Raw genomic sequence first — 27,589 nt, 5'->3', positions numbered from 1 at the left:
GCAGAAATTTAACGTTGCATCAATGAAATTCAGTCACATTTATACGGAGTAGTCTCTGAAAATATCTTTAAAGGACTCCGTATGTGTCCGAAAAGCCGTGGAGGCCACTTGCTTGATGTGTTATTCCATAAATAATAGCTTACATAGGATAGCTATAATTGAATAAAAAATTCCAATCGAAAAATTAAGCACTGTGTTTTCTATTTAATTCCAATCTTGCGTTAATTTTGGGACCCCCTTTATGATTGAATGTTAAATTCTTCTTTTTTTAAAATAACCCTGGTATTATAGTTTTCAACTCCTTCTCAACTCTGTTGAATTAAAGTTGAAGTAACGCAGTAACGTTCAAATACAACTGCTTGGTAGTATTTGAAATTTGTCTTAGGCAATAATATTTTCCAAGTGCTCTTTATTATACGTACTTGTTGAGTATATAACGGTTAAATATAAGTTAGTAATCTGGCTCAGTTGTTGAGGCTTGCTTAGTGACTGAAAATATGGATGTTCAACGTCTTGTCGCTAGTAAAAAAGTTTGAGTTTTCGCATTGCTATTATCAAGCTCCTCAAGTAATTTACTTCGAAAGCTGAAATACTTATATTCGTTAATTTCAAATTATTCCCATCCTTAAAATTAAATACTGTTGAATAGTTTTTGTCACTAACATTTTCACTTTATCGTTTGATTTGCAGTTTAATATTATATTATAAACGGTTTACAATAAAACAACAATGTACCGTTAGAGAATCTTTATTAAACGCATTTTTTTGTTAATTAGCACTTATTTTGATGTTGACAAATTCGGTTACAAACATTAATTTTTTGTGTTAATATTACAGTAAAGCTAATCTTGAAAATAAGCTTGCATGTTTATGACACAATCATAAAACATATGTATATACATACATATGTACATATGTGCATACATATCCACATTTTTATTATACCTTAAAGGCACGATATTTCTGCGTAAAATCTGACAATAAAGTTATTTGACACAAATTGTTTCTTTAATGATCGTCCCTCGCAAGTCTAAAAGTATATTATGTACAAACATTTATTGAGAAATATACTATGTATGGGTGTATTTTATGTATATTTTTTGAATTTACCAACTCTAAAATTCAGAGTCTTCAGGTTTAACCATTTAACCATTTTTGTTTTGTTATTTGTTTAGAGCGTCCGTTTAATAAAACTTTCTCTCAACAAACTTCTTTGCGATCCTGTATGTTGTGAATATTAACCATAAGGATAGTATTGTCTTATTTTCATGACAGCATGTTTTTTTCGTTCTTATGTGTGAGTTTTAATTATACATTAATATTAATAGTATTATTTCCATTAAAAAAGAGTACACATTGGCAAATAGAATATTCATCCTCACGTATATACATACGTAAATAAATATAAATAATTATTAATAACGTTTATATTATTATTTTTTTTTATAATAATGAATTTATTTTCCTTTCTCGATTTTTTAGTTTAAATAATTTATTAACAATTTTGTAATCTTTATCATCGCTTCCAAAACTGGTTTGTGGATTTGTTTATTGCATTGTAAATTTTCCAATGTTTACTAAATTTTGTGTAGAGAGTGTATGGAGTATTATTTAATATTAGTGGTACATACATATATCTATATTTACATTCGAGAATTTATTTCAATAAATTAATTTGATTTCGATTTACATTATGGAGCATGGCATAGCACAACAAAGTGGTAAACAAATAGGAACCACTGCACCGCCTTGTTTAGTTTTAGTTTTAGATTTATATCCGGACTCGTACTCATACATTCCAGAGCCTTTAGCCCAACGTCCCTAAAATAAATAAAATATAAAAGTAAATAGTATATACATACATATAAATACATACTTATACATATATTAGGCAAAAAGTGAACATTTACCCCGCATCTCTACAGGCTAAAGTTTATGGCATACTAACTTTCAAATCTATGGCCATTGTCGTTGCCAAATCTGTATGTGGGGATTTGTTTTCATAACATAATTATTTGCGAAATGGCGTCGGGTAGGTAGGTTCGAGCTGATATAGCGCATGTTTTGAGCTCTTGAACCGTTTAAATTTTTATACGGATGGAAAAAATCCGTTAGATTTAAAGTAGAAAAATAGTAGAAAAATACTTTTTTCTAACAAAAAAAATCATATTTTCGGACTATAATAATTGTAGCATAGTTTTTATATATCATTTAAATTAATAAATTTAATATGAGCTATGCTATTTTGATTTATACTTCTACAAGTTTATTAAATTTAAGTCTTCGTTTATTTGCCAATCCATTTTGTATAATATGTCTGCAAATTAACAATATTAAACTAAATATTAAGTTTTTGAAAAAATATATTGACTTATTTAAAAAATTAAAATTGTTTAGAAATGTACTTATCATTTTATATTATTAGTATGCCTTATACATACTATATTCAATAAGTAATATGGAGACTCCACAGACAATATATACAGCAATACAGTTAGTATACAATAAATGTTTGACTGTCGAGATGCCTCGTTATCAGCAAAGTAATAAACCGTTTCGAACGCCTACTGATATTATTAAAACAATGTTTTTTTAACTAGCTGAAGTTTCTCATGGCTACGACTGTGTTCAGACAAGGACTCTTATGTCGCCCATTATCGGCTAGTTCTTTTTTGGTTTCGCTCATTGTGTGCACACGTGCTTTTATTTTACTATATTATCAAAATCTCAAATTTTTGTATGTTTCGTGTACGCGGTGCAAAATTATTTTGATTACCCATTTTATAATGGATATTTACATTCATATTTGCATATTACATTCAAAAAAATATAATAAAATTCTTGTCAATATTCATGTGAAATAGATCGCTATTGCAACCTTGAAAAGTGTTTTAAAATGAAAAGGAATAAGAAATAACGTGACAGCGAACTGATATGAATAAGTACACAAAGCGTACTACAGGAGTACAATCGGCACTCTTCGTCTTTGATCCTCGTCCTCTCGCTTACAAAAATCGGTTTGGGCGGCAAAAAGATTCCTCATGTGAACTCAATTTATTAGTTTATAATGAAAAACATTTTAATGAAATTAATAGAATAATGTTGCTGGAAAAATGGAATGGTTTTGATTGCGATGTATCCAGCAGTAGTTTATTGTACCTGTCGATACTGTATACATATTAATTCAAATAAATACAACCTTCACAATCACCCAAAACTAATAAATTAAGTTGATTTCAAAAATTAACAAAAGTGCTAACGTCTTTTTTGCAATTTAGATGATGTTCTCTGCTTCTTCTTCTCAACTCAAAAGAATTACATCACAACATGGCGGCAGGGTGCAATTTGTTTTTATAACAGCCTAAATCGAAAAAAGTAACGGCAAGTTATTGTCGTAATTATGGGGATCTTTAGGGACATGAGCTTTGTTTACTTGATGCACTGAATTGGGGTAACGCATTGTAACCTGCTTTAGAACGACTAACTATTTAAATTACTTAATCGGCGACTTTTTAAAAATTCAATGCAGTAATTTGGGGAAGTAAAGGCGAATTTTAAATACATCTAAGTAATAAACTCATTCATTCATTTATCGGCCATCTTTTTCTACCTTAGTTGTAAATATTTCTTCAAAATCTTACCCCAGCCGCTGACCCTGCAGCCATTTCTTCACGTTTTGTTAACATCATCTCATGTCCAGGTGGGTAATAAACTTCCTTTCCCGCCTTGTTTATTGTAGGAACATGTTGACTTGGTGTTGCCACAGCCGTTTCTATTTCCCGTTTGCGTGGAGTAGAAAGGTCAGCTCGGTCAACAGAGTCAACCTGGAAAAAATCAGAAAATTATGACAAATTAATATGGAATTTTATGTCTGCACATACATATGGTTCATATTTTTGTTGATTTATACTTACTTGTCCAAAGGATTGCATGAGTTCGTCAACTTTCTGCGGAGGACTGGAATTTGCTGGATACTCGACTCCATCAATGGGGAATGGTGCTGGTTGAGTGGTTGGTGATGGTTTACCATATGGACTGTCTTGACGATTGTTTGTTGTAGATGAAGATGAATATTTATATGTTACTTGAGAAGTGTTTGAGGGCCCGTGTGGGGGATAGCCATTACCACTCGGTAAATATCCTGCTGGCGGTGATTTGTGTTGAGGGTGTGCTGGTGGTAAATATCTGGGCTGCGCATCTGATGGACCAACTGGTGATCCATGAATAGTGTTCACCACATTTGAAGATTCTTTATAAATATATTTGGTGGTTGTGGGTCCAGGGGGATAATTATCATGAGGTTGGCCATATGGTCCATTTTGTGGTGGTTCTTGATTTATGGGATACTCTGGAGACCGCTGAGGATAGCTTCTGAATTCTGGTCCAGTATGAACATTTTCAGTTGTGTTCATTTTATAAATAATAGTTTTGTTGCTGCCACTTGGTTGAGGGCTACGCGGTTGTTGTAATGGTAAATTCTTTTGAAGAGTGTTTGTTTCGCGTTGCTCTCGCACTTCATATAAGTGATTTGAAGTTATGGGACGCTCATTAGTCCTATTAGTTGTAGAATAGCTTTCCGTATTATAAACAACAGTTTGTGGTACTACTGGGGGTACTTGAGCTGCGATAGGACTAGACTGTAGTGTGGCGCTGTTGACTTCACTACGTTGAATTGTGTTGTAGCGAGTGCTTGAAGTTAACGGAGTACCACGGCTAAGTGTGCCGGTGGCTGGTACTTCGTAAGTATAGGTACGAACTGTAGTGGTAACTTTGGTACCGGGTAATGGCAATATATCTTCAGACAACGGCAAATTCTGAAGATCTTTCTCTAGCTGAGATGTTGTTGTTGTGGTTGTGGTTCCGGAAGGAATCAAGTCCGTACTGTCAATAATGCGATTGCTTTCGTATAATTTGTTCTTACTTTCATAGACGTTAGCTGTAATAAAACATCGGCTTGTTAAGGTTTTGTATAAAAATGTAATTATTTGACTTACTAGACCCGTAGAGCTTTTCATTCGATTGATAGTCACGTTGTATGCTGGGATAGCCATTCGACTTCAGAGTACTGTATTCTGATGTTGAAAAGCTATCGATTTCGTCCTGCAAAGGTTGTGGAACTGATCGCTGTGATGTTTTCATAACACGCATGGTTTTCGTAACAGTACCACTCGGTTCAACGTGTTCTCTGTCCCGTTCCCTGAAAGTATACATTTACGCACTTTAGATTAAAATTTATTTTAATTAAGAGGGATATTGTTAAACGATTCCGCATTGAAGTAGCATGCTATGATATGACAATTATTTGTACTCACATTGTCCTATAATTTGCGGAAGTTGATAAAATATCTAAAAGAGAAATTTGGTCATGTAAATTGTGATTCATGTGAAATTTCAGCTCTTTCATTACCTTTATCTTTTGTGATTTGACGCTCGTGTTTCAAGTCTTCCAATAAAGCATCCAATTGATCAATATTTGTATCGTGTGATTTACTCATGCTTGCTATGTTGTTATTGCCTGAATTGGAATATTGATAGGATGACTTCTTGTACACATAACCTTTATCTTCCTATTGAGATCAAGATTTCGGAGATGTTATTATTTTTTCTCAATTTGATAGTTTTAAAAATTGAATTTTTAATGTTTTAATTACCTTGTTACCCCATTTTGACGGCGAATCGCCTCTTATTGATGAGGAGTAATTTTCTGAGCTTGTCGTATACTGCATTCCTAAAAACGAGTGAAATGATTTTACTAACGTTTATTTGGGGCGATCAAAAGATAAAAGGTAGGTTTAACAGTAGCTCATATCTATGTATGTACTTCCCCCAAACTTCCAATAAGTCATGGTACTTTTATTAAACCGAGTGATACCTGAATCTTTATCTAATATTCGTATAGACATACTTATGTGTATATATTATGCATTTTTGCAGATTTCCGATTTAAAGAAATTAATACAGTTTTGAGTTATTGAATTGAACTACTTCGAATAATGTAGATCTACTGAAATCCAACGAAATGAACTTTGTGTAGTTCTCCTTAGGCAAACAAGAACGAAAAATAAATATATATAATCAAGTTTTTGACCCTTATATTAAGTTTACTTTTGAATTGAAAAATTTTTACTTTGTTACAAAAGAAAAAAATAAATTCGTATGAAGTAACATAATCGCTTTATTTTGTTACAGCTTTTTTTCTTTTTGTGTTTGTTTTTCTTAAAATATAATATTGCAGAATTTGATTCAACCTGTGGATACATACATACCATACACCATACATAAGTATATATGTAATTAACTATAATGAAGAATTAATAATTGCCAATACTACATCGTATAAGCTTACGTTTGCTTATGACGACACTTATGCTTCACTTAATTGTACATATAATCCGCATTTTCATTCAAGAAATTATTTCACGTAGGCGTATAAATGATGTGCTTTAACAGGTAAGTATTTGTTGGAGTATGACACACACCGAAACGCCCACAAAAACATGAAGATCACTTGGGAGGATTTCATTTCAAAAAGCGTTAATATATCAGTATGTGTTTATTCAAATTTCTTCTCCTATTTGTAACCTGCCAATCGTATGAGAAGAAATAAAACAATTTGGCTTAGCGTTGGTGCATTTGTTCATCAAAGGCATTTTGAACATGACTGAATTAGATCGTAGAGTTATGAAATGAACGAACTTCTCGAAGGATTTTTGGACGTAATTGCCCCAACAGTCTTATATTTTATGACACATACCATGGGTTTTCCGAAGTTCATTTTTGTGAGAGGTACTATTTCGACATCAAAGCCCATGATTTTGATCAATATTATAGGTTAATTCTAAATAATAATTCATAGTCGACACTACCCACCCAACGTAGATATCCCTAAATAAATGCGATGACAAAAAATTACTTTGGCTTTTAGATATGAACTAATTTTTATTGGAAAAATTGGAAAATCCATTATGTGTTTTTATATGAGAACACAGCTTTATAGTCAGTTTTTCGAGATAATTTCCCAGAGGATCTGCTTTATATATATTTACATATGTATATATGTATATACTTAAATGTAATTGCACACCGGCGATTTTGGACTTGGTCCGGTTCGACAGATGTGTGTATACATATGTAGGAAAATTTATCAAAACTGTTCGAGAATTTGTTAGCAGAAAACTTGAATATTTTTACTAGCTTAATATTAGAAGTGATGATTATACACTAAAATTTTTAGAGTTTTTTTTTTGCTATTTAAAAAAGCCGCCTTGAAAGTTCTTAATAAAAATCAAAATAAAGGCTTTATTTGGTCAAGAACCATATTTGTAGGTGCAATATTTTATGTTAATTGGATTATTTACATACATACATATATGTAATAGTATTTGAAATCGTATTATGATGAGATGCTTATTAATGAACTTTGGGCGAATCAAAGTACATAAATGTAACCTTAGCTAATAACATAGCGTGTGTAGCGTTGTGTGTACATGCACACGCATTTGAATCCCGTAAGTGGTTTACACACATAAAAAGATACATTCATACATATGCATGTATTATACATATACTATAAAAAAATGTATGCATGCATGACTGGGTGGAGAAGCGCCAAAATACGGTTATTAGACTTAATTGAAATCACAATGAAAAATCTGTTTTCATATCTTTTGACACAGTAAAAATAAATCTAAAATAACTATATATGAATACATATATACAAGGGACATTTCAAAGTAAACAGGACTTTTTGAACCTAACGCCCCTGGTGGCGCCATCTATATGTCGACTGGTGCGTTAGAATCTGCTATCTTTATCGATTGTTCAGTGAGAGTTTCACGACATTTCATATATTGGAAGTGAAGTTATTGCGTTTTAAGTGCCAGTTTGTTTGTGTTATCGGTGCGAAAATGCGCTTCGAACAAAGAGCCAAAATTAAATTTTGTTTTAAAATTGGTGGAACTTTTACCGAAACGTTTCAATTGATGACACAAGTTTATGGAGATGATTGCCTATCCCGTAGCAGAATGCACGAGTGGTTTCAACGTTTTCAAAGTGGTTGTGAAGACATAAATGACGATCAACATGTGGGCCAATCAAAATCCGTGATCATCGGAAATTCCCTGGAAACTGTGCGTGAATTCATCAAAAATCAGCCGAAATCATCATTGAAATTCATGCAAATGGAATTGAACATCTCCAAAACATCGATTTATCGCATTTTGACCGAACATTTGGGATTAAGAAAGGTGTGAGCACAAATTGACTGATGACCAAAAATTGCTCAGAATTCAACATTCGAAGGGCGATTATTTGACCAAAAATCACATTTTAGCAATTAACCACTCTCCGTATTCACCTGATGTGGCACCGTGCGACTTCTTCCTTTTCGGAAAAAATGCATTTGCCCATGAAAGGAAAGCGTTATGCAGACGTAGAAGCCATTCAAAAGGCTTGCACCGGCATACTGGTGGCCATACGACCTAAAACACTCGTTCGACATGCTTTTGGACCATGCAAAAAGTTGTATTTTTTTAAGTCCTGTTTACTTTGGAACGCACCTTGTATGTATATACGAATTTGTATATAATGTATCTGCTCATTCGGTCAATAAACAAACAACAAAAATTAAAAACATATACATACATGCATATGTATGTTTATTTGTGCCTACAAGGCCACTTGAGTAGATTTTTGAATAATTTGTTGCTCCCTGAAAACATTAAGTTATTTTATTCAGAATACATTGAGCTCGTAAGAAAATAAAGGATGAAAAATACTGAAGAAAGGCGTAGAGTTTGAAAAGAAGCCATTCAAATAAACTATTCGTGTTTTCGATGAATGGCAAATACAATTGCCAATATGTACGCTAAAACGTAACGTTATACAATTTCAAGGAAAGTTAAATTACTTAAGCACACATGTGCACATACATATGTACATATTTGTATTTGCATCTACTCGCGCAATTTTATCGAAATGTCGAACATATACATGCATACGTAGGTACCCAATGTATCTATGTAGATATATTGGCTTAAATATAAATTATTAAAATACGAAAGTATACACTCATACATATATATATATGTATATCAATTGACTTGAAATTAAAAGGCTAGATTCTAGAACACAACCCGTCAGGCAACAGCAGTGATCGCACGCTGAATAAATGTTTGTGAATACGTATGTATACTCACGCTTATATAGAGAGTATGTTTGCATAAATTCAAATAGAATGATCTCATATAGTCTCGGTTATGCCAAAATAAACGTAGAAAACAAAAACGGAATGTCCGAAGGTGATTTCGAAAAATCAACAAAATACAGAACTGGTCGTATATACATACATATGTAAATGGATGTATGTGGACATTTTACTGACATACATACGTAAATATGTATATTTATATAAATCTATATTATTATAAATTAATATACATGGGTATATTTGAAAATGATGCTTAGCTCAAGTACACTTTTACATTTCACACATTTGATATACATACATACATATGTATGTATTTATGTGTACTCTAGTAATTTCGCGTAATATACAGACATATGTACATGTGAATATGTATTAATTATAAATTATAATCGACCGTGGCCTTCCGACCTTGTAGGTTCCTGCACCTGAATAAAATGAATCATTTTTTTTTTTCATTTTTGGCCTCCTGCGAATGCTCATTTAAAACAATACCACCGATTGCGTACAACTGAAAATATTTATGTGCCGAATTGTAAGTAAAATACTCATTTTGATTTGAGTATCTTTTATGTAAGCATGTATATCCATGTATTCTCTACAAAACATTGCACATACATACATATAGTATGTATGTACATACATACTTACGTACGTAAAAAAAACAATTCTTCATCGCTCCGATCATTAAGTTTCTTACGATATATTCCTGTTTGTCATACACACATTCATATATGCATATACCGCCTCCGTAAATACATACATACATACAATTTAAATTTTTTGGTATTTTGGAGATTATTTTAACTCTCTTTCCGAAAGATGAAATGTATCGGGCCTTATTTTTCTGGCGTGAAAACAAAATGTGTTGACGGACGACTCTACCAAAACCGGCTAAGGAGATTTTGTGAGAAATACTTCAAGGACAAGTATCCGCAAATCGGGTTTTTGTATTAAAAAAATATTGTATAAGTTCTAATTTCTAATTTGAACGAAAATATTGCGGTCAGCTTGCACCCAACATATGTACATATTTCAAATGAATTCTACATTTACATATGTACATTATGTATGTCCTATAGCTTAATTCGGGTATAAAAGTTATAAGGCTTAACAACTTGAAATCGCCTTGAGCATCCATATGTGCCCACATACATACATATGTAGGTGTATGTATATTTTTCGACTCTAACGTCATTGCTGATTAATTTTCTCATTGTTCTCAGTTCGGGTTCTATTAGCATCTTTGCTGTTGGTGATGAGCTCCGCGTCTATTCATTGAGTATTAGTGAGTAGGTGCCTGTCTGCAATTACCGATGTATGAGTAAGTAAGTATATACACACATGTACGCACATGCATATAAATTAAAAAGCTTGCTTGTTCATAAACTTAAAAAACGATATATTCAAAAACGAAAAAAAAAAAATCTAAAATTAGTTCACTGTCACTGAGCATGTTTTGAGACAGTGAAATCGCTGCTTTTCACATCTGTCGGCGATATTTACTTATGTATGCATGTATTTTTATTTATTTAATTTCTTCCTTTGAACGCGATTTCGCACTTTCTTAGTCACACCCGTTATGAACATTTGGACGGTACCATTGGTTTTAATTTTTCGCTGGGAGTACACATGTACACAGGTGTATAATTTTGCTCACATTTGCTATGAAATTTGGCTAATTGCCATCGAAAATTACTTGCAACTGGTTTTCACAGCCCACTTCCTAATACAACCTAGGAATTGTTACATGTATGTATGTACATATGCATATGTAGTTATGCTTGTACCACTGTATAACTACGTATGTATGTATAAACATATATAGTATAGTATGTTTATATTGTGTATTATGATTGTGCAAAGTGTGGTCATAGACATTTTCTTGAAACCTGCCTTACTATTGCCTACACCTACGTATAAATAACACTGCTGTAAGTACATATGTATGTACATTAATACATTAGTACACACATACAAACATATGTATTCAAATGTATATAATAAACAGCTTTACAAAGGTAATGGGTTCGTTCATTCATACATATATTTCATTACAGTTAAAGCACCACATAAGCATGAATAAAAACGGTTAGGTTGGCTTTGCAAAATTGTCACAAATATCTCACATACTTTCTATTTTTTCGTGCCGCCAACAACACTTAGCTCTTCACCGATCTTCAATTATTTTTGAGTTCAGTTTCTAGTCTTAATACTCGACTAAATGACTAAAATATGCCGATGCAGCATGTATCGGTATAGTTTTCTTGTTATTTCGTTTTTTAGCTTGCTTTCCTTTGAGCACTGACAACTATGAAGATCCCCAACGAGATGATTGTGTGCTATAAATGCGGCGGTGTGGCGTCAGTGGCGGGAGTATGTGTTTGGTAATGAGCGACCAGTTTCGTTGCGAGCACTACACGCGTTCGCGTCGGCAATCTATTGTGTACTGGCACTGGCGCCAGCGACCTGCTCTCGAGAAGCTCAAATTGTTTGCACGAAAAGCTGAAAGAGCTATCATGCCAATATTCCACCTTCTCCTCGGACGCATGGGTTAGCACTTGAGCGGTTTCTTGCTAGATACCTACTCTCTTAACACACTCGTTGGGAGATGCGCTCTTATCTTATAATCAATACAATGATCAGAAATTCATGCACATATTTGAATCTGTAAAAGTAACATGCTTTTAAAAAAATAACTCTTGTGTGTATTAAGTCACTCAATCACTTATTGATGTTACTTGTTACACCTATTTATCTCAGAGTTTGGCTTTATACTTTCCTCAAGTTGAGAAGTGCAGCGTCTAAAGGTAATCCTTCTTGTGGACTCATTGGTTCCACGGTGTTATGAATTCCGAATTTTGACTTTTCAACGATGGAGCTGCTGGCCGTATTCATATTCAAATCGCCCATTTACTGCGATTATTTTAAGAAATAATTTTGCTTTTGAAAACAAAAATAATATTAAATAGTGCAAATACTATATGTATGAATCAATAATTACACAGTTCTACATAAACAAAAAATCATTTGCTCTGGATATATTAAAGAATTTTTATTGAGTGTGCTCTTACAAGTATGTTTATGATAATTGCTCATCATATATTTTAATCAATTATAGGCTTTTTAGTTATACGACTTATTTTTCCAGTCTTGATAAGCTTTGGATTTCGTATCATTCGTAATTGAATGAAAGGTTTAAGGTTTAAATATACATTAAAAGTAATAAACATCACTTACAGTCTACAAATTGTTCTTTTTTACATTGAGTAAACTTTTGGGGGATGGAGTCATGTGTAGAAGTGCACGCAAGTGAGGAAAGTTCTCTGATCGCCATTCACTTAGGAGTGGTCAGAAACGATTCTTTTACATATGGCTCAAGCAGCTCACGACTTCCGGTCTTTGAGCAAGTATCCTCTGGTTAGCCTAAGAACATCCGTTTGAAGGCGAGTTAAAGTGTGAAGGCGAAACAGGGTTGTGCGCTGGGTTTGGGACCCGCCACGTAAAATGCGCCCTTAATGGAAGATTACCAACTGCCTCGGATGAGAGACCCCCCTTGGCAAACGAAATAAGGACTACGATTTTAGAGCATGCAACTGGAACGTCCGGTCTCTTAATTGGGAAGGTGCCGCTGCCCAGCTGGTTGATGTCCTCGTTAGAGTGAAGGCTGACATCATCGCCGTCCAAGAAATGCGATGGACGGGACAAGGACTGAGACTTTTACTATAGTGGCCATTTAAAGGAGGGCAAATTTGGTGTAAGATTCGTGGTGGGAGGGAGACTCCGTCGCCGAGTACAGTCATTCACCCCGGTGGAGGAACGTCTAGCCACAATCCGCATCAAAGCGAGGTTCTTCAACATATCGCTGATTTGCGCCCACGCCCCGACGGAAGAGAAGGTCGATGTGACCAAAAATGCCTTTTATGAGTACTTGGAGCGCACTTATGAAGTCTGCCCCCGCCACGATGTCAAAATCGTGCTTGGCGACTTTAACGCCAGGGTGGGCAAAGAAGGTATCTTTGGCACTATGGTCGGTAAATTCAGCCTCCACGACGAAACATCCCCAAATGGGTTGAAGCTGATTGACTTCGCCGGGGCCCGAAATATGGTTATCTGTAGTACTAGATTCCAGCATAAGAAGATTCATCAAGCTACCTGGCTGTCTCCGGATCGAAAAACTACCAACCAGATCGATCATGTTGTGATAGACGGAAGACACGTCTCCAGTGTTTTAGATGTGCGTGCGCTCCGAGGTCCTAACATCGACTCGAACCACTATCTTGTTGCAGCTAAGATTCGCACCCGCCTCTGTGCAGCAAAAAACGCGCGCCAACAAACACAAGGAAGGTTCGACGTCGAGAAGCTACAATCACAACAGACAGCCGAACGATTTTCTACTCGGCTTGCACTCCTGCTCTCTGAGAGCACTCGTCAACAACTCGGTATAAGGGAACTGTGGGACGGCATTTCAAACTCCTTACGTACAGCTGCAACCGAAACCATTGGTTTTCGGAAAGTGCAAAAGAACAGTTGGTACGACGAGGAGTGCCGTGTCGCAGCAGAGAGAAAACAGGCTGCCTACCTCGCAACGTTACGATCGACCACTACACGTGCGGGATGGGATAGTTCGAGAGTTGAAGAGGGAAACGAGACGCATTTGTAGACAGCAGAAGAAAGAGGTCGAAATGCGTGAGTACGAAGAGTTTGATAAGCTGGCGGACAGGGGTAATTCTCGAAAATTCTACGAAAAAATGCGGCGGCTTACAGAAGGTTTCAATACCGGAGCATACTCTTGTAGAACCCCCAAAGGTGATCTAGTCACTGATGCCCAGAGCATACTTCAATTATGGAGGGAACACTCTCCAGCCTGCTGAATGGCAGTGAACGCACAACACCAGGAGAAGGAGAACCCGATTTCTCAATCGCTGTTGATGGAGCAGACGTTCCATGGCTCGACCATGAAGAAGTTCGAATAGCAATTTCCCGCCTGAAGAACAACAAAGCGGCAGGGGCCGACGGATTGCCGGCCGAGCTATTCAAACACGGCGGCGAAGAACTGATAAGGAGCATGCATCAGCTTCTTTGTAAAATATGGTCGGACGAAAGCATGCCCAACGATTATAATTTAAGTATGATCTGCCCAATCAACAAAAGGGAAGACCCCACAATCTGCGCCAATTACCGTGGGATCAGTCTCCTCAACATCTCGTATAAGGTTCAATCGAGCGTATTGTGTGAAAGATTAAAGCCCACCGTCAAGAAACTGATTGGACCTTATCAGTGTGGCTTTAGACGTGGCAAATCAACAACCGACCAGATATTCACCATGCGCCAAATCTTGGAAAAGACACGTGAAAAAAGAATCGACACACACTACCTTTCAAAGCTGCTTTCGACGGTACGAAAAGGAGCTGTCTTTGTGCCGAGATGTCTGAATTTGGTATTCTCGCAAAACTAATATGGCTGTGCAAACTGACGTTGAGCAACATCAAAAGCTCCGTCAGGATCGAGAAGGACCTCTCCGAGCCGTTCGATACCAAGCGAGGTTTCAGACAAGGCAACTCCCTATCATGCGACTTCTTCAATCTGCTGAGAAAATAATTCGAGCTGCAGAACTTAATTGAGCAGGTACATACAATCTTTTATAAGAGTGTAGAGCTGCTGGCGTATGCCGATGATATTGATATCATCGGCCTCAACACTCGCGCCGTTCATTCTGCTTTCTCCAGATTGGACAAGGAAGCAAAGCAAATGGGTTTGGCAGTGAATGAAGGCAAAACGAAATATCTCCTTCATCAAACAAACAGTCGTCGCACTCGCGACTTGGCTCTCACGTCACTGTTGACAGTCATAACTGTGAAGTTGTAGATAGTTTCGCATATTTGGGAACCAGCATAAATACCACCAACAATGTCAGCCTGGAAATCTAACGCAGGATAACTCTTGCCAACAAGTGCTACTTCGGATTAAGAAGTCAAGTCCTCTCTCGACGAACAAAAATCAAACTCTATAAGTCACTCATAATTCCCGTCCTGCTATATGCTGCAGAGGCTTGGACGATGGCAACAACTGATGAGTCGACGTTGCGAGTTTTCGAGAGAAAAGTTCTGCGAAAGAAGTTTGAAAATTTTTATATTAAGTAGACGGGAGCAAAGGGGAACTATTGACCCGATTTTAAAGATTTTTGCCATAAGGGAACATTATTCTTGGAAACAGATTATCTCTGAATTTAAATATTAGGTATATTTCACATAATAACCGATATGCTTAGTTAAGCCATAGGCCCTGTGATCTACTTATTCGGTATCTGGGGAATTGAAGTTATTCTTCGATTTCGACACTTAGGTACTATTTCTGATACAAATTTTCGCACAGTCTGAGATGAAAAAAATCTTTCCTTAGCAAGTTTGGTGGATATGAATTTAATGCCTTGTGGGATAAAACTATTACCAATTAGACATTAGGCCACGCCCTTTTTTCGCCGACTGGTTCTTGTCACTACTGCGATCCAGTAGCAGCAAGTTGTTTGAGTATAAATATGTTGAGTAAAAATTCATCATTCATTATTCGACGAAGCCTTGGATGAAGTATTAAAATCATGTTTGGTATTTTATAAGCAAATATACAATAACGAAAATGATTATAAGAGCTGAGATTGTTTGAAAATTTATGGTTAGTGCCTTGAATGCACTGTATATCCAAGCTTTGGACGAAGTTCTCACAATTTTGTAACTTCAATGCCCCCACGTCCACAAGCAGTGTATGTTCAAGGCGCACCAGCGAAATATTAAGATTAAAAAAAAAATTCGGTAAAAGGTCTTACAGGTACCTTTTACATCGTGATACGTGGTTTTTGCTATTGTAATGAATTACTTTTTTCGAAAATAAACTTCTTCACAGAGGGATTAAACATTTACTTAATATTTTAATAATTTTAATGAACTTGCGACATTTTAGTTATATTTGGATTTAGCCTATTGCAGCGATATTTAATTTTTTTTCAAGTTATGGGTTATTTCTTCATCTACCTCGATTACATAGCACAAGGGTGATTATTTCTTCGTCAGAACATTTGTATTTATAATTATAATTTATATCTGACAAAGAAAATGAGGAAGAAAAAACAAAAACTGACGGAACTGTGTTTAAAAATCTAAAGCTGGAAAGATTAAAATATGAAACAATATCAATATCTTTAATTTAAATTTTTAAAATAAATAATAGCCATAATACTTTGGAAGAAAACCTATGGGTAATTTTAATTATATCATCAATCTTATACATTTTGTTTATTCTTGAAAAAATGTAGTATCAATTACATAGTAAGCCTTAGGGTATCATTAGATATATAGTGCAAACTTATATTTACGTAATTAAATATATTTTTAAATATAATGCTGTGTAAAAACCAAATCGATAATCATAGATTTCAAAGTATGCAAAATATTTAATGTCTATAAAATGAATTTTGATATAATAAATTCTTAATAGAAATGTATAAAATTAATCTTTTGCTGGCACTTCAATAACTCGGGGCTTATCAATAATACGAGCGGTTTTATTGCCCTTCTCAACTATACCAATTATCCAAGCCTGATATCCCTCTTGCTTCTCTATATCTTTGCAATAAGCAGCAGCTTGTTCTCTTGGTAAACAGATAAGAAGACCCCCAGATGTTTCAGCTGAATGTCCTTGTAACAATTGAAACATGTTTCCACAGGCTTTTGCAACTGCAGCCATCTTGGCAATTACAGGCAGATTATGTATAACGAATGATACATCTTTTTTCTGATGCGAAGCAAGAGTTTGCGCGTGTCCTAATAATCCAAATCCGGTAATATCAGTAGATCCATGGGCGTTGTATTTGTGCATTAGGCGTGCGGCTGTTCGGTTCAAACGGGCCATTGAACTCATTGCTCGATGGTATGCTTTGCGGACATCCTCTTCGGAAACTACAAGTTTAATGCGATTCCACCGTTCTGGTTGATCTAACCACTGGTGAGCGTTCACAGCTACTTGAGTTCCGAGCGGTTTAGTTAGCACCAACACATCACCTACAACAGCATTATCCGGGACTATATACTCATTAGGTTGACATATGGTTGAAGCCACTCCACCAATGGTACACCAAGGATTCACTACACTTTGCCCACCAGTAACAGTGGTTCCCGCTTCCAAGGCTGAATCTTTAAAACCGCGCATTATTAGTGGAACGACAACATCACGCTCTTTTTCGGTCATTTTTGTGCTTACAGCAAGCAGCATCAACATGTTATCGCAATCTGTTACACCCATTGCATACAAGTCACTTAAAACATTGGCACAAGCTATTTTTCCCATCATATAAGGATCATCAACAATGGGATAGAAGAAATCTGTTGTTTGAACTAAACAGAGACCGCCGTGACGTAAGGGGATAACTGAGCAATCCAAACCGATTCCAATGCGTGGAATAGCCATATTCATAAATTGAGCATCTTGATCCGAGGCATTAGAATAATCCTGCTGCAATGCCGAAACAAGTTTACCAAGAACTTCTTGTGGCACTTTACAACCACGTCCCTTTAAATCAGCGAACCTAGTCAATCTAAAAGAGGGTTCCAAATCATGAGCTGTTGGATCAAATGGTCGTCGGAGTTCGGCACCACTACCACTTCCTTGCAATTCAAGATGTGCAGAATTCAATGCTTCTACTTGGTAACTCATTGTAAATTCTTTTTATTTCTATTTATAAAAACTAACTTTGTGCAAAGTTGTTTAAAATCAAACACCACAACTGCGAACCAATATGCGTTTTGATAGAAAGGTTAAGTATTAATGGCTACCTTTTAGCGCTCGCTTCGACAAATAACTCACATTCTCCCTCGGCACACACACTATTGTCGATGGCCATGCATGTATACAAAATTTTAACCCGAAGCTGCGCTAGTATGAGTATTCGTTGCATTTATTGGCTGATTTAGCAATGGCGGTATGAATCGGGCGAAGTCAGTATTTCTCCCGTCGGTCATAGTAGGCGATTGAGTGTTTTCTGGCAGTGTTCATGGCATTTCAACAAACGTATTGCTGTCAATTTTTGCTACAAAGCAGTGTTACCAAGGTTTGCAGGTTTCAAATCTACAAGAATTAAATAGGTATCTTTTTGTATTAGTTGGTTTTAAGGATTTATATTTACATTTGTTATAAACAAACTATTTAAAAAAAAGTATGTTTTTAATATTTAACGAACGAGCCAAGGTGCTGGATTGTGTAATTATTTCTAAACCAAAAGACTCCTCTGCTCAGCTTCAGTCAGATATGGGTCAATAAAAAAAACACATGATAAAAAAATAAAATATTGCATTTATTTTAAATATCTCCCAAACCTTTTAAAATCGTTTACCATATAATATGTATGTATGTCTTTTGAAAACACACATTACAAATCATAGCATTCATTGGCTTAGTATATAAACATGTTAATTTTACCTTTTTATATAAAATTAGATGTTGATGCATTTATTTTAATGATATTATTATTCATAACATGTATTCGAAAACAGCTAAAATAATGGTATTCATACTATTTTTTGTTTTAAAAGTTTTCGATATAATTAATATCGAGTAAGTAGTTTGGTTCGCGTTCAAATTAAATTGGAATGCGACAAAAACAATTCAATTCCAAGATGATTTATTAGATTAGAAATTCATCTTCCTATAAGGTGTAAATTGTAAAATCTAATTGTAATACCAAACAATTAAAATTAATATCCGACAGGCTAAGCATTAATGAAGCATTAAAATTGTTCGGCTATAACTACTTATTTCGCCAGCAACATTTTTTGTAGATCTCCCGCTAAAAGTAAATGCTAATGAAGGCAGTAAGTTAGTTTGAAAATGTCATGACGTAGGGTCCAATGCAATGTATAGATCTGATCTGTCTACCATCCACATGAGTAAAATATGTTTGTTTAATTTTTGATCATTTATTTTAGTGAAATGAATAAGAACCCGCAAGAAGCCTTATAAATAGTTAAGCAGTTTATAATATATTGAATAAATTAAATATATTTTCTCAGCAGAATGTTGTGTTTCAGCAAAAATTGATGAAATTGACACGGGTTTCTTTTACGCATAAACGAAAGACTTAAGCGACGAACTATATCAGTGTTCATGTCAATGTCGAATTTTCTCTTCAACAAACCTGTTTAAATATAAATATGATTCAGCTGCTACTTAGGTGCACTTTCATTTTGTGTTTATGTGCAACAGTGAAGTCAGAATATGCATTCAGTGAGCCAAAATATAAGTGTCCAGCAAAGTAAGTGAGGATTTCTTTAATACATGTATGTAGATATGGGTATTAATAAATTGTTTGTTAAGGCCGAAACTTATATATCCATGTACCTGTTGGAAGAACTCCGATGTTGGCATCTATGTGCGCTGTGAAAACACGAACTTAGCAACGCTCTCAATTGCTCTTGAAAATCTTGGAGCACTGGGAACGCCTGTAGAGCAGTTGGAAATTTTAAAGGGTCATTTCGGTAAAACAAATTCTAAATTAATCTTGACTGGGATATATGTACATACATATGTATGATTGCTTATACCTCTATTTACCTTTTACAGTTCGTTTATATGGGCCAGTGTTCGCGACCGTTAAAACTAGATTGCTTACCATATCTGATACGCCTATAGTTACCATTGAGGATTACCCATTCTTCGGTGTGAATAAAACTATAGAGGAGTTGCGCATACTTCGCACCAATTTAACATCGTTTACTCCACTATCGTTTGGGGTAATTTTTTAATTAATTCTTATTGCATTTTCAAGCCAAGTAATTGTTTATTTATAGATATTAGGAAATGCGAAAGAACTAATAATTGACGGCCATGCGATGCAAAGTATCAGCAAGAATGCTTTCGATGGTCAAAACATTGGAAATAAGCTGGAAGTCTTAAGAATTATCAACGGACCTTTAAACGAGGTTCCAATTGAAACTTTTCAGGTATGTACCATATATTTGGCATATAATTAAAATCTTAAAATATTTTAAGTCATAAGCTTAAAATAAGCCTGAACCTATGCGTTAGGTATAAAGGCAATGAAAATATTTATTGTGTTTATTAATTATGATTTACAAAAATTCAGCCTCTTCGAAAACTGAGGGTTCTTGATTTACATGGCAACCAATTAGGGAATCTTAAAAAGAATCAATTTAAGAATCTAAGATCTGTGGAGGTCTTAGACATTAGTTTCAATAATCTTAAAAAACTTGAAGCACAACACATATCGGACTTAACCAAGTTGGGTTGGTGCAATGCATCTAACAATGCCTTAACGGAAATTTCTAGGTAATTACCATGCACTTATTTATTAATTATCTTTAAATATTATTTTTTATTATATAATAGCTTTTTATTAAATATTTAGAGGTACCTTTGCTCGCAACTCCGTTTTGAAATTATTGAATTTGTCGCACAACAACATCAGCCGCTTGGATGCGAACAGTTTCCGAGGAATGCGGTTTTTAAGGTAAATGTAAAATCATTTTCACACTTTCGCAACACACAATTTAATTCATATAACCTCTTCTTGTCATTCGAGGTAAGCTGGAAGATACATACGTAGGTTGCTATATATATTTCTGGCCTAATAATGTAAATAGGCATATTTATCAACGAAAATTGTTCTTTTTATTTTTGTCGATTGCTGTTTTGTTTCGGGCTCATACGCATAGATCCATGATTCGTCACCTGTGACGATCTTATAAACGTCTTTTGAAGCACCGCGATCGTATTTTTTCAGCATTTCTTTACAACAATCCACACGAGCCTTTTCTGAGCGATTGTCAAATTGTGCGGGATCCAACGAGAACAAACCTTTTTTACGGCCAAGTGTTCATGCAATATCGAATGTATGCTGTTGGGAGAAATACATAGGCATGCCTCTATCTGAAGGTATGTTACATGACGGTCTTGCATTATCAGTTCACGTACGGCATCGATGTTTTCTGGCACAACGGCTGTTTTGGACGACCTTCACGGAATTCGTCTTTGAGCGAGCGTCGGCCACGATTGAATTTGTTGTACCAGTTTTTCACAGTGCTATAGGATGGTGCTTCATAGCCATACAAAGATTTTAGTTCATCGATGCACTCTTGTCGTGATAATCCACGTCGAAAGTTGTGAAAAATGATCGCACGAAAATGTTCACGAGTTAATTCCATTTTTTGGCCGAGATGAATTTTTAATTCCCTGTAAATAAAACAATTCACGATTAAATGACAAAACGTTCTGAGTGAAGTTATGCTAAAAAATGTCAAACTTTCCAATGGAAATGTCAGATTGCACCTGGCAACACTTAGTGTTGCCCTAGGCCAGAATATATATATCAGCCCTCGTATTAAACTAACAGCTTCGCTTTTGTATTAGAAAGAACCTTTGGCAAACCGCAAAATTTGTAATCTATTATACATATCATTGTACACATGTATGTATATATGTATAAATGGGAAAATTTGGTTTAGGCATGACCATTTTCCTCTGTCCGGTTGTTTTGGAGTTAAATGTAGTATCCTTGGGTAATTTAGTACTTGATATTCTTGAAATGGATTACCTACCAATCCAAAAAGGGTTAGATGATCGAAATAACAACCCTTAACAGGTTGTTGGGATGAAATCGGTTTTTAACTTCGTCTAAACCGGATATTCAGTTCATTTTTTATTCTCTTGTAACATACTGATACTTTAATAGTTAGTTGGTGACTGTCTGTTAATCCATACATATTGTAACTTGAGGAAAAATTTAAGATATTATGATGAGACTTGCTATATATACATATATGTTCGCTGGAACGATTGTTGATGTGTGGAATTAGACCACTGCGATATCCGCAAAATTCCGTAATTCCCAAACATATAAAATGTCATAACAAAGTCGAGTATTTAGATGCACAATTATAATTTTGTTCAGCGATTTAGATTATGTACATAACGGCATCTCAAAAGCCACTAAAGCTATATCAACGAAATTTGCTAAGGACAATTACTTTCGGCAACTTCATCGAATATTTGGAAATTGGTGAAATTGAACGATAAGGATTAATAAATGTTGCTGTAAAGAAATGGGTGCGGCACCATCCTTCTTTGGGTAGAATTCAACAAATTTGATGTGTAACATTATCCAGACAAACTAATATTTAGTTGTGAAAATGGGCGAAATCACCTACTTGCCATATATCACAAATATCTGATTCTTTCACCTTATAGTATATAAATTGGAAGCCTTCACGTTATCGAAATAAAATTTCCCTCTTACATTGCCTTTAATGTATGCGATCTAACTTCTAAAGTTTGTAGAAATCCGAACTACTGGATATGTAGACCCCAACTTTTAAGGCTGACTTTTTACTAAAAATATATGTAAATTTTATTGAAATCAAGATAGAATTTTTTCTGATAAAAATCTGCGCTTGTGGACTAAATTGGTGAAATCGGTTCAATACTAAATAATCTAGCCCCCATATACCTTATATAGAGATATTGGAACCGACTGACTTAAAATAGTTTTTTCGGTAAATATATACGTTATTTTAATGAAATTCAGAGATAAAATCGGGTGAATATATCTTCTAACAACATCTTTATCCGTGATCGGGATATATTAAGCTTGCCCCGCAGTTTGTGATACCCTGAAAGAGTTGTCGCACAGCGCATAAAGTAGTCAGCTTGATGAGCTGAGTCGATTTAGCCATGTTCGTCGGTGTCTCCATCGTCGGGATGGGACATATAGCTGCCATTAAACTCAGCCACACCTTTTTGTTTTGTCGTTGTGGCTAGAAGAACTAGCAAAACATTTTTTTGAGTGGATGCAAACCGTTAACCGATTATGGTTTTAGATTTAGTTATAGCTTCGGTACAGCTGAATTTAACGTTTTTTACTGTTTAATATAAAATTTTGTAGCATCTGAAAGTATTTCAGCGACGAATTGCGAAATGTTCAGTTACAATCCTTCCTTACTTGTTTTTTATATAATTGTTTTTCAGTTCTCGTGCATATTTAGTGCGCACGAACTTTCGCACTTATTTGCTAAGCTTCATGACGAATGCGACTTTGATTTAGAAAACTTTTAATTAATTTTTGTTTAATATTTTTATTGTGTTCATTTAATAGACGTCTGTTTTTGAGCGATAATAAAATAAATGATGTTGGACGTGGCACTTTCGGCTCCATCGGGAAAATCGGCACTATTGATTTGGCCAGAAATTTTTTGAAAAAAGTTGAATTTCAAATGTTTTCCCAACTGAATTACGTTGAGGTGAATATAATCAATTTATGCTATTTTAAGCAATTATATTTATTAATTAAATTTTGTATTTTAGGTGATTGATTTGGCTGAAAATAATATAACGATCGTGGAAAAGCACTCTTTTAAAGATATATACCAATCAACAATAAATATTTCACATAACGCCTTGGAAAAAATAGAGTCACTGGCTTTTGAGAATTGTGTAAACATTACAATTTTGGACTTGTCTTTTAATAGGCTGACAAATTTCTCACGAAACGCATTTGATCTCACTACTTTCGCAACAGAGTTTCAAGTGAGCTATAATTTTCTCACAAATTTAGCACAGGTGAGCATACAATAAGTTTAACACATTTTATAAGAGGCCAATTTAAATATGTATTTCTGATGCAGGTGCCTTTCCAAAATATGACCGGAATCAAAGTTATAAATGCATCACATAATTATATAGCAGAAGTGCCGAAGAACTGTTTTCCAAAGCTATATGAGCTCCACACTATAGACATTTCATACAACAACATTTCATTGATTGCTAACGGTGTCTTTCAGACACTTTTCTCACTGCGCTTCCTAAATCTTAGCCACAATAGCCTCACGGAGATTAAGTCTTCAGTTTTTGGAACGCTTCCCACATTGCTGGACATGAATCTCAGTCACAATAAATTAATTTCGATTGTTCGTGGTGCGCTGGCCAAGCTTACAAGTTTGCGTTTTTTGGACCTCAGCCACAATAAGCTCGAAAAGCTGTTTCAAATTCCAATTTCTCTGAATGAGCTTAATTTGGAAAGCAACCTCCTAACTGGCATACCAGCAGGCACTTGGCCGGTTATGAATTCGCTGCTATTTTTGAACTTAAATGACAATCAAATCGGAGATTCATTATCAGCCCAAAGTTTCACGGGCCTGCTTGTATTACAAAGATTATTACTAAATAGAAATGGCATAACCGTGCCACCGATTGAGTGTTTGGCAGGCATGTCAACACTTCAGTATTTATACTTAGAGGTAAGTTCAACTCGCTACAAGAAAGGTGACATAAATTGCCAAACAAATAATGTCTTACCATTTAAATATTTATTTGTTCGTTGGGTTTAAATTAGTTACAATGGAAATAATAATTAATATATTTATAATTCATTTATTTATTAGCAAAACAACATAACAACGTTGGATAAGAGTGCTTTCGGAAAATTGCCAGTCTTGTTTGAACTTAATTTGCAAGCTAACGGGGTTCAAGAAATCAGGTTAGTATTATTCTACTAATGTTTTTGAACAAGTCGTCGTTCCTAAAGTCAGTTCGGGTACGTTAAATTTAGTGGCAATATCCAGCTTTCTAGGTCTCAATGTTAACCGATTATCATTTTACATAATATTAAAATGTTTAGACCATATCTGTTTTTAAAGAAAATTTTATGATTTTCAATAGATCCGATAACTTTTCATTGCACATAGAATTCATATGCTTATTTCGATCGATTGCGTTTTGAAATATTTAGAGCAGTCAATACTCGTGAAACTCCACTGCAGTCTAAGCATTTAAATCTCTATTAGCTAGGATGTAGACTTGCTCCTTTGTCAATTTCTACAACGTAACTTTACTAAGAAAAAATATATATTTAAACTTTAAGCAAGCGTTCCTTCGAAGGCCTGTTGCAATTGCTTACGCTCAATCTGTCCTCCAATGCCATTAAAAGTATTCCAACGGACGCATTTATTGGCTTACCTTCTCTGCGGAAGTTGGATTTATCGTTCAACCAAATATCAAAGCTGGATAATAAAACAAATGGGGTACTTGACGATTTGCTTAGTTTGGAAGAGGTATGAATACAAATGTTAATATTTACAATATGATTACATAATATATGCATAATCATAATTGATTAATTTCAGTTGAATTTGAGTCATAACAAAATAAGTTTTGTCACCAAAAAGACTTTTCCATCCAATCAATATATACCGTATAACTTGAAGCGTTTGGACCTAAGCTTCAATCAAATGCCTGTGTTGACATACGATATCACTTTCGGCACTAAAAAATTGCTGAGCTTAAATATATCTAATAATAATATAAATGAAATCCGAAGAGGTGTTCTAGCAAATTTTACCGAACTGCAATCACTGGATTTATCCAATAATGAACTGAGTAACTTGGCATCCGAAGCACATGTATTCGACCTACCAAAGAATCTTATCAACATCAATTTGAGAAACAATCAGATATATAAAATACCAATTTCAAATTTTAAAAAGGATTTGCAATTCGAAAACATTGATCTGCGAAACAATAAATTGACGGAATTTCCGCAACAATTAGTGCTTATGCTTCGTAACGGTACCAATGTGTATTTTGCCGGAAATCCTTTGGATTGCAGTTGCGCTGCTCGCCCACTTAAGCATTTCATGATGGAAAAATCAAAATTAGATTATGACTTAGAAAATATTGAGTGTGGTACCCCGTCGTTTCATAAAGACCAAAGGTTGGCGGAAGTGCCGGATGAGAATTTGCAATGTTTATTAGAGGATAGAGATCGATACAAAGGTGTAGCTTTTAAAGAGCTTTCAGATGTACAGTTCCGAGATATTAAAATGTAAGTAATATGCGGCCGATTTGTTATACTTTCAACTAATGTTGTTCCCCTTATTGTCTAGCGCTGATTATGGGAATCTTACGGTACGCTTCTTTGTCACGGCTGCGAGAGATATAGCCGACTTTGTAATTTATATTCGAAACAACGAAAATGATGTTTTGTATCAGGGAGAGGCAGCGTACAATGAGCGAACGCATGAGATACCCATCGAAACTATTCGGGACAGGATTAAAGGACAAAAAGCGGAGATATGCATAATATCGAAAAATAGTAATGGTATAACGGGTCGTTGGTTTAGTGCACAGTGTACAAATCTGCCCGATTTAAAACAAAAACGTAAAGGCATATTCACGTTTGCTGCATTTAGTTCCGCCAATTATAAAACTCCGAATACTCTGATATCGACAATCATATCACTTTTAACATTTTTAACAATTACTCTGTGCTAACAGGCCAAATTTAGTGCATCACTGCCAAACTAATTTAATTCGTATAGCAAATACTCATTCCTTTTGTGATATTGTTGTTTAAAAGAGTTTTTTAATAAAGTTGATTTTGTTTAGACATTGCACGATATCTGTCTTATAAAAATATTTTTGGAAACCAGACGCACGCTTTGAAACTATTTCCATTCTACATTAAATTATGATGTTTCAGTTACAGAATTATTGCAGAGATTTTGATATTTTTTTTAATATTGGATACAATTTATGACTGTTTGCAATATAAACTTAGATCTCTTTGGCGGACTTTTTCAGACAGAAGCATATTAATTTTTAATAAAATTCAGTGTTCGGAGCCCCAATTTTATCAGACCAGGTATTTATACCCTGAACAGGGTATATTAAGTTTGCCACGAAGTTTGTAACACCAAAAAAGAAACGTGACGAGCTGAGCAATGTTCGACTATACATTTATGCGAACTAAATAGTCCCTCAGTTTTTAAGGTAATGATCAGAAATGCGTCCTTTTCTCATCAAGACGCTGTTCCTTTGACGGAACTGTTGATATCGGACCAATACAGTATACATATAGCTGCCATATGAACCAAACTATTGGAATCAAATGCTTGTTTAGAAAGCTTGATCAACTGTCGAGATATCTTTAAGAAACTTGGCATGGTCTATTGCCTAAGCCAATTATATAATTTCCAAAAAAAAAATGTTAAGATCAAATCACTGTAGTATATATGTACATAAGTACTATAGCTCTCATACAAACTGACCGAACGAATTCAAGTTCTAATTTGAAATAATTTTTTATTTGACAAAGTATCAACACGAAATTTTGCATAAACTATTATTCAGTGCTTCTCTACAATATACAATGATATAGTTCAGATCGGACCACGATATCATATAGCTGTCGTATAAACTGACCGATCAACACCATATAAAGATCTTTTATTACTCATTTATGCTGTGGATAGTATAGCTTCAATGCAGAAAAAGTTAACGTTTTTTTGTTAAGCTTGTGTTTCTGCGAGAGATATATTATACCATATT

The 27,589-nt window shown here is 34.9% G+C and overlaps 3 protein-coding genes across 6 annotated transcripts; 1 reads left to right on the top strand and 2 right to left on the bottom strand.

Annotated features, from left to right (window-relative positions):
- Positions 1-704: 704 nt before the first annotated feature.
- On the bottom strand, positions 705-11,658 carry LOC120770961. 2 transcript variants are annotated; one of them, XM_040098690.1, is made up of 8 exons: positions 11,339-11,658; positions 5,652-5,728; positions 5,408-5,567; positions 5,313-5,346; positions 4,995-5,197; positions 3,915-4,936; positions 3,642-3,824; positions 1,687-1,821 (listed from the first exon to the last, which is right to left on the bottom strand). In XM_040098690.1, the coding sequence occupies exons 2-8, from the start codon at positions 5,724-5,726 to the stop codon at positions 1,687-1,689; spliced, it is 1,812 nt and encodes a 603-aa protein (XP_039954624.1). In that variant the 5' UTR covers positions 5,727-5,728; positions 11,339-11,658. The 2 variants fall into 2 exon arrangements, with proteins under 2 accessions (XP_039954625.1, XP_039954624.1); XM_040098691.1 differs by lacking the exon at positions 11,339-11,658 and having other exon boundaries at positions 705-1,821; positions 5,652-5,726.
- A 4,800-nt stretch (positions 11,659-16,458) lies between these two features.
- LOC120772264 (inactive selenide, water dikinase-like protein) lies at positions 16,459-18,023 on the bottom strand. Its single transcript, XM_040100767.1, has one exon. The coding sequence runs from the start codon at positions 17,909-17,911 to the stop codon at positions 16,709-16,711; it is 1,203 nt and encodes a 400-aa protein (XP_039956701.1). The 5' UTR covers positions 17,912-18,023; the 3' UTR covers positions 16,459-16,708.
- Positions 18,024-19,117: 1,094 nt separating this feature from the next.
- Positions 19,118-26,655, top strand: LOC120772450 (toll-like receptor 3). 3 transcript variants are annotated; one of them, XM_040101072.1, is made up of 14 exons: positions 19,118-19,140; positions 19,282-19,505; positions 19,568-19,728; positions 19,814-19,983; positions 20,041-20,193; positions 20,337-20,539; positions 20,619-20,720; positions 23,361-23,505; positions 23,570-23,824; positions 23,890-24,501; positions 24,646-24,740; positions 25,125-25,314; positions 25,387-26,084; positions 26,146-26,655. In XM_040101072.1, exons 2-14 carry the CDS (start codon positions 19,405-19,407, stop codon positions 26,531-26,533), a joined length of 3,273 nt encoding a protein of 1,090 aa, XP_039957006.1. In that variant the 5' UTR covers positions 19,118-19,140; positions 19,282-19,404; the 3' UTR covers positions 26,534-26,655. The 3 variants fall into 3 exon arrangements, with proteins under 3 accessions (XP_039957006.1, XP_039957005.1, XP_039957004.1); XM_040101071.1 differs by having other exon boundaries at positions 19,126-19,216; positions 19,267-19,505; XM_040101070.1 differs by having other exon boundaries at positions 19,132-19,505.
- The last annotated feature ends 934 nt before the right edge of the window (positions 26,656-27,589 follow it).

Source organism: Bactrocera tryoni, chromosome 3 (assembly GCF_016617805.1).
Source record: "Bactrocera tryoni isolate S06 chromosome 3, CSIRO_BtryS06_freeze2, whole genome shotgun sequence".
Taxonomy (NCBI): Eukaryota; Metazoa; Arthropoda; class Insecta; order Diptera; family Tephritidae; genus Bactrocera; species Bactrocera tryoni.
The sequence above is the reverse complement of the archived record's forward strand: the minus strand, read 5'-3'. Positions and strand labels throughout refer to the sequence as shown.

Excerpts from the sequence above, each read along its gene's own strand:
- LOC120772450 (XM_040101072.1), top strand. The coding sequence starts at position 19,405 with ATGATTCAGCTGCTACTTAGGTGCACTTTCATTTTGTGTTTATGTGCA. Across the intron at positions 19,729-19,813 it reads AATTTTAAAGGGTCATTTCG|TTCGTTTATATGGGCCAGTG; the intron begins GTAAAACAAATT and ends TACCTTTTACAG. Across the intron at positions 20,194-20,336 it reads TTCCAATTGAAACTTTTCAG|CCTCTTCGAAAACTGAGGGT; the intron begins GTATGTACCATA and ends ACAAAAATTCAG.
- LOC120770961 (XM_040098690.1), bottom strand. The coding sequence starts at position 5,726 with ATGCAGTATACGACAAGCTCAGAAAATTACTCCTCATCAATAAGAGGC. Across the intron at positions 5,568-5,651 it reads CGTCAAAATGGGGTAACAAG|GAAGATAAAGGTTATGTGTA; the intron begins GTAATTAAAACA and ends TGATCTCAATAG. Across the intron at positions 5,198-5,312 it reads TCCGCAAATTATAGGACAAT|GGAACGGGACAGAGAACACG; the intron begins GTGAGTACAAAT and ends GTATACTTTCAG.
- LOC120772264 (XM_040100767.1), bottom strand. The coding sequence starts at position 17,911 with ATGAGTTACCAAGTAGAAGCATTGAATTCTGCACATCTTGAATTGCAA.